General features: G+C 30.5%; 1 protein-coding gene across 1 annotated transcript; it reads left to right on the top strand.

The window, feature by feature from the left end:
- The first annotated feature begins 1199 nt into the window (after positions 1–1199).
- On the top strand, positions 1200–3029 carry LOC137828407 (zinc finger protein WIP6). The gene is made up of 2 exons (XM_068634971.2): positions 1200–1642; positions 2231–3029. The coding sequence occupies exons 1-2, from the start codon at positions 1286–1288 to the stop codon at positions 2660–2662; spliced, it is 789 nt and encodes a 262-aa protein (XP_068491072.1). The 5' UTR covers positions 1200–1285; the 3' UTR covers positions 2663–3029.
- The last annotated feature ends 4856 nt before the right edge of the window (positions 3030–7885 follow it).

Raw genomic sequence — 7885 nt, 5'->3', positions numbered from 1 at the left:
ATCTCAACATAGAAAACCAGTTCATTTATCAAAATGACTGATTGGTTTTGCTTTACAAAAAAGACAAAAGAAAACAAATCATTTTTAAACCTTTTAAAAACCTTAAGTGTTATTGAATCAGTTGTCGCGATAAATCAACCTGTTGAGAACTTGTTTTGGTCACCAGACTTGAACAAAAGCTTTTTCAACTGATTTAAAACACAAATCAATTAAATAAATTAACACAGATTTGAAAAACAAAACTTTCAAAAGAGATTTCTAATCATACGAACTTGGATCATAACTAAGTGCAAATTAACAACTCAAAATCTGTCTAACTACACACACCCTCAACAACAGATTCTTCAAGCACTACAAGAAAATCATGAAATAGAAACCAATTATTAGAGACCAAAATAATTAGTTGCAATAGTAACTAAATTATAAACCATTTTAAAAACTAAAAAAATTTTGGTTTCTAAATTAGTTTTTATTATTGTTAAATAGTTTCTATATTGATATCTAATTAGCAACTAAAGTTTTTGCTACCAAATTTAGAAACTAAATAATTGGTAGTTAAAACTTTGGTTGCTAATTAGATACCAATTTATAAACTATTTAAAAATAATAGAAACTAAGTTAGAAACTAAATTTTTCTTTGGTTTCTAAAATGATATCTAATTTAGTTAGTATTGCAACTAATTATTTTAGTGTCTAAAAATTGATTTCTATTTCATGATTTTCTTGTAGTTAAGTCAAATTTTGAAAATCATCAAAAGTAACATTGTTAAACAACGACAAACTTTATACATGATATATTTTGTCAACTTTACAATACGAAGAGACAGTTGATATTGATTATGATTATCAGAATGTGTAAAAATATATTCTTCCCTAATTTTTAATGTAACTCTTCACTTATTAATTACTTATTAATTGATATTTTAACCGGTACCTATCTTAATGGTACTATTTATCCAAACTTAAGCAATATAATGTAATAAGAAAAGAAAGTTGGGTTGAATTTCTAAGTACATTTTTTATTTACAAATAAAAATTTAATAATTCTACATTGTAAAAGTTTAAAAATTTAACTCTCTAAATAAATAAAAGGTATTGATCGGGTGAATATCATTGCTTAGAATAAAAGGTAAACACAGACACATACAAAATTGTTTATTTATGGCCTTTTCTTGTCCCCTCCACTTACAATTTCTCAATCAAAAACTCAACCCTCTCCCTCACTTCTCTCTCTCGTCTTATAATATTATCTTATCTGCACTGTCCAACCATCAACCATAACACCATGCACAAACCATACTCTTTCTCCTGCATATCATCTGATAGTGCCTTCTTAGAAGCTGACCAGGTTGGCAATGAAGATTCCATTTCCCTCTCTCTTGGCCCTCCTTGCCACCACAAATCCAAACTCTCTAACCCAAAACACTCTTCTGCTATGAATCAGAAAAACCCTAGCTCTGATGATCTGAGTGGTGTAACAGTTGCCCTCCACATTGGCCTTCCCACCACCGTTAGCAAACCTTCTTCCACTCCGATTCATGGTCCATATTGGATCCCTACTACTCAACAAATCCTTATTGGACCCACTCAATTCTCTTGCACAGTCTGTAACAAAACCTTCACCCGTTTCAACAACATGCAGGTTAGTCAGTAACAGCTGAAACTGAACTACTTAGCTTAGCTAGTGCAGTAATTTTGTGTATGTAGAATCAGATTAATAATCTCAAAAAATATAGTACTTTCTTATCGTTAAGGTCTTACACACACACATATATATTATCCTTTAGGCCCTCTTGCTGATAACAAATAGTATATACACGCAGTGAAAAGGTAACCCTTGCCTTTTTCTGTTGAAAGTGGAATTTAAGATCATGAATCATTTGAAAAATAAAAGAAGTCAAGTTAGATAAAAGTTGTAATAGTGTTTGTTAATTAGCATAAAGGTAAGCATACTTATCATACGAACTTACGATTAAATAAGATTAAAAAATCTTTAAATTGAGTGTACGTAAACTATTTTCTCATTTAACATATCTCAAATCCATGTCCAGTGTATTTATATGTTGTATTTTTAAAATTAACCAAATGCAAAGCAGAACTCTGTGTTTTGCTGCATCTAATTCTAAAATATATGAATTTGGAGAATGAATAATTGTTATATATACTAACATTATTATAATATAACTAATAATATGACATGAAGTGGTTTAACACATTGTTACAAATATAGATGCACATGTGGGGACATGGATCAGAGTATAGGAAAGGGACGGAGTCACTGAGAGGGTCAAAAGCAGGTTCTTCGATGCTGAGGATTCCCTGCTACTGCTGTGAAGAGGGTTGCAGAAACAACATAAACTATCCAAGGTCAAGGCCACTGAAGGATTTCAGGACCCTCCAAACACACTACAAAAGGAAGCACGGAGGGAAGCCATTCGAGTGCAGGAAGTGTAGGAAGGCATTTGCAGTGAGAGGGGATTGGAGAACACACGAGAAGAATTGTGGGAAGCTTTGGTTCTGCATCTGTGGTTCTGATTTCAAGCACAAGCGGTCCCTCAAAGACCATGTCCGTGCCTTCGGTAATGGGCATGCTCCACACAGCTTGGGTGGAGAAAGAGGCAGTGAAGATGAGAGGGAAATGGTTGATTTTAGTTTGAAATAATGCAATGTAGGTGTTTTGTAGGCTTTTATTTTTGGTTGTAATTAGGACTTGGATTGATCCATTAAAAGATTGTACGTTGTCTGTGGTACGTGGAAGAAAAGGAGTGCGAGACAAACAGTGAAATGAAAGCTAAGGTTCCTGCATTAAAGGTTTCAAGTGGCAGTCTTATCAACTTAAAAGGACGTTTTCTATCGATGCTACTTTTGCTGAGATATTCAGAGAGAGAGAGAGAGAGAGAGAAAGAGTGTAACGTAACGGGGATAGTCGAGACTGGAGAGTAATCAGTGAGTCTGAGTGCAGACGAGATGAGAAAAGGGACATGCAGACAAGAGCAGACACAGATTTTATTGTTCTTTACTTTGCATATAGACACTCACCATATTATTGCATACATTATAATACTTACAGAACCCTATGCTAAGTCAAAAATATTGGAGAAATAGATATAAGAGAATGAGAATAAAGACAAAGTTGGTTGTGTGAAAATGAGAGAAAAAAAGTTTGCATTTGATCAAAACATATAAAAAGGAGAACTGATATTACACAAACCAATATAATAATATTTTAATTATATCTAATTAATTTTTTAATTTTAAATATTATTATATTATTATAATGTAATGTTAAGTATATATTTTTACTATGAATGTGTATGATCTCAAAAAAATGTTTATAGTTTCCGTCAATATTGTAGTTTCAATCCATATCTATATAATTTATAATAATAAATTAATAACATTAGTTATTTAGCATACTCGTGTTAGATAGAACTATGGTATTCAAAACTACCAAACCATTTTTCCTCCATAAATCAGAAATGCAAAATAAATAAATAAAAACAATGGATTCTTGGTGGTTTATAATTGAGTGTTATGATTTTTAAACGTAAACATCCTTTGTCCTTTTAAAAAATACAACTTCAAAAAATTTATTTCTCTGTTTTATTTATTTATTTCATGTTTCTTTTATATTCTTTTCTGTGTGCTACAAATAAAGAGAGAGAAAAAAAGAGAGGAAAAATAAATGATCATATTTGTTTGATAGGGTAAAAAGATATAGAAAAATAAGAAATAATTGAACTTTGAAGGTGCGTTTTTCACTGACAATATATATTGTTTTCTGACAGTAATAAATTAGGAGGGTGTGAAACAAAAGAGCATGATCGATTCCGAAGTGAAATAATCCATTAATAAAAATATATTTTTATTTTCTTTATGTTTTTGCAATGTTCTAGCATATTTTTTATCGATTTGATTTCCTATATCTTGATTTATGATTTTTGTCTAAATGATATTTAAATAGTTTGATTAATCCTAGTAAGCTTTTGTAAACTTGTAAATGTAGTAAAAAAAGGGGAAAAAAATGTGTGGGGTGAGGAATAAGAGGGCAGAAAGAGGTTGGAGTGAGTGGGAGTTACGATGGAGGCACACTGATAAGTGCTGCTGTTTTTGGGGTTTCACCCAAAGGCCTCTCTTTTGCCTTTTCAGACCAACTACAAACTCATACTACCAAACATTTTTCAGACCCTCTGTTTTTACCATGATTACCTCCCTCTTTTACCTTTTACCCCCCTTACCCTACTTATATTTCACACCACTTTTACTTATGACACATTATATTCTACTCATAAAGCTTAAATATTAAATTACCAAATAAATCAAAAACACAAATTCCATGAAAGACATAAATATATCATGTTATAAAAATATAACTCAACTTATTATATATCATTTTCTCACGTACAAATTTTCATATTTAATTATAAGTGAGTCTAAAACATCAAGGAGTTCAACAATAATTACTTCCGTTTTTTATTTGCTGATACCAAACTCTTTTTTTCTTGAACCTACTAAAAAGAAAATATTTTATTATTATTTTTTTGATACTAAAATATTTTTCACCTCAATTTCTAAGTGAGCCTTTTAGATATGTTAAAAATAATTATATTTGATATAATTTTGATTTAGAGAATAATATATTTAAAAAACATTGTAATTGGGTATAGAAGGAGATGAAAATATGCATTTAACTTCTAAGCAGTGTCATATTTTCTAACTGGGAAAATTGTTATTGTTATTAATAATAAAAGCAATTTACTTTCACAATGTCTGGTTATAATCAGCATTGTTCTTTGGTCGAGGCTCATATGCCTTTTGCGTTGAGGCCTTTTTACCTTTTCCTTTTTCTTCCCCTCTTTTTTTTTTTTTTTTTTTTTTACATCAAAAGTTGATTGAAAAGGAACCATAAAGAAAGATTGCAAAAACCTAGGTAAGATAATTAATGTTGCATATGTATATGCACCGTGCATGCTTGATGCTTGCATCTTCAAATTCAAAGTGCGCCTTTTTCTTTTCATCTGTTTAACTTCCATTTACCAATGTTGGAAAATAAGGTATTTCTTTGTCATTTTATTTTACATTTTTTATATCATTTTTATATAATGAAATAAAAAAGAAAACAGGCTTTTTTGCACTGTTGTTTTTCAGTTAAAATTGAGAAGGCAACTGTAAACAATAAGATGTAAATCCACAAGGTTCATTTGAAAATAACCATGGATGTTGTAGGGATATTATTGGAAAACATAAATTAGACAAAGGTAAACTTGTGAATATTATTTCTCTTGAAAAGAATGTGATATAAGAATATACGAGAAAAAAAAAAGTAAGACATGGGATATATTGATAGTAAAAATAATGCATTTTTACCTTAATTCAATTTTATTAAACTGATTTATAAGGTGGAGTTTGTATTTAATTATATTATAAAAAAAAGTTTTATTTCGATATATTCAACACTTCCTCATCTCAAGACTCTTAAACTTATGCGTGAAATTATATAATTATGCGTGATCCGATAGGAGATAACCTAATAAACTCAACAAAATCTTACTACAATAGATTCTAAATGATGTCGAGACCCTCCAACTCCTATGTGTGCTTATATATTTATGCATGGTCCAATAATGGGTAGCCCGATTAACCTAACAAAAACTTGCTTAAATGGACTCTAAATGACTTTGATAATATATTAAAAAGTGGGAGAAAATATAACTTAACCTTATAAAATTGATTTATAAATGGAGGTTTGTACCTACCTATATACTATAAAAAGTCTGTAAAATCATAACATTCAAATTGTCACACCCTTTATTGATGGTCAATAGTGAGACAACCTTCTTTGTAGAGATAGAACCCTATTTCTATTCTTTCCCAATCCCCATCAGATTAGTTTTTCATTAGGTAATATAATATATATATATATATATATATATATATATATATATCACTTCTCACATTAACCAATGAGTCTTTTATTTTATTAAATCATATTCATACTCAAAGTCCAAAATCTATTTCATATATATGAGTCACATTATAAAATTAATTTACATAACTTTCTAACATTCTCCCACTTAATCATAACACATTCAAAGACCTTACGTAAATTGGTTTTATCATCAATCAAAATCAGGGATAAAAAAATAATAAGAGTCATGGTGGTTACATGTCATTCAATCAACACATTTCCTTCCATGTACTCATATATCATCCTTTATCCCTAATATGACTTTATAATGAGAAGTCCATAATGGGTTCAAACATAATGTCATTTTCATCAATAATAACATAGTTTGTTTTCCACACCATAATTTGCATGCATATACATAAAGTAGAAAACATAGATTTCAGAAACTTTTGTATATCCATGAGCCAGAGTGTCAAATAAGCATTAATAACAACATTCATCATTCACTAGTAGACATAGTGCCCATATTCTCAATAGGAGCAATAAATGTTTGGACGGTAAACCTTTTGTTAAAGGGTCAACAATCATAATACGTTTCTGAACTTCCTCTTTAACGACAAAGTATTTAATTCCATATGTTTAACACCTTTCGAATACTTGTGTTTTTGAGAAAAGAAGACAACTGCGAAATTATCACAATAAATTCTGAACAACTTGGCTATACTGTTAACAATTCCAAATCCTGAAATAAAATTCCCCAACCAATTAGCCTGAACTGTGGCCTCAAAGCATACCACAAATTCAGCCTCCATGGTGGATGCAACAATGACTTACTGCTTCACACTTTTTCATGGAATCGATCATTTGGCTAAAAGATACACATAACCAAATGTGGACTTTCTTGTATCCATAAAATCAGCAAAATTTGAATCTATACATCTAATCACCTCAAGATAAATAGAATTCCTATACATAAGCATGCGATTCTTTGTCCCTTGTAAGTATCTTAAAACTTTCTTTGTAGTTTTCCAATGATCTAATCCTGGATCACTCTAGTATCTATCAAGCATACCAACTGCAAAGCTAATATCCGGTTTTGTACATGTTTGAACATACATCAAACTCCCAACAATAGATGCATGAGGGATATTCTCCATCTGTTTCTGTTCCAAATCATTCTATGGACATTGCATGAGACTTAATTTGTCTAATTTTTGTATTAGAACAGGAGATGCTGAACATTTATCCATTTTGAATCTCTCGAAAACTTTATTAAATATATGCTTTCTAAGACAAGCCTGACAACCCTTGTGATTTATCACGGAATATTTTTATTCCTATCACATAGTATGCCTCACCCATATCTTTCATTTCAAAGTTATTAAGAAAAACTTCTTAGTCTCACTTAATAGAACAAGATCATTAGTTGCAAGCAAGATATCATCAACATATAGAATTAGAATTATAAACTTGCTTAAGTTTACACACCATGTATTCCTTTCCTTCTTTAATTAACCCCACTGGTTGGTCCATATAAACATCCTCTTATAAATTCCCATTCAAAAGGTAGTTCATCTGATTCAACTCAAGATCATAATGAGCTACTAATGTCATGATAATTCTAAAGGAATCTTTCTTAGAAGAAGGTGAAAATGTTTCCTTATAATCAATGCCATCATTTTTAGTAAAACCTTTGGCAACAAGTCAGGCCTTATAACGTTCGATATTTCCATGAGAATCACGTTTAGTCTTAAAGACCCATTTACACCCAACTCTCTTACATCCTTCTGGCAATTTCATAAGGTCCCATACATCATTATGTGCCATTGATTTAAGCTCATCTTTCATGGCATTTAACCACTTATCTGAATTATCACCATTGATGGCTTTTGAAAGTGAAATTAAGTCATTATCAATGCCTAGATAAACCACATAATCATTCAAAATAGTAGACTTTCTTTCTCTTTGAGATCTTCT

This window comes from Phaseolus vulgaris, chromosome 7 (genome assembly GCF_051622355.1).
Source record: "Phaseolus vulgaris cultivar YP4 chromosome 7, ASM5162235v1, whole genome shotgun sequence".
Lineage (NCBI taxonomy): Eukaryota > Viridiplantae > Streptophyta > Magnoliopsida > Fabales > Fabaceae > Phaseolus > Phaseolus vulgaris.
This window is presented reverse-complemented; position numbering and strand designations above follow the sequence as displayed.

Coding starts and splice junctions, on each gene's coding strand:
- LOC137828407 (XM_068634971.2), top strand. CDS start 1,286: ATGCACAAACCATACTCTTTCTCCTGCATATCATCTGATAGTGCCTTC. Junction 1,643..2,230: donor CCCGTTTCAACAACATGCAG/GTTAGTCAGTAA, acceptor TTACAAATATAG/ATGCACATGTGGGGACATGG.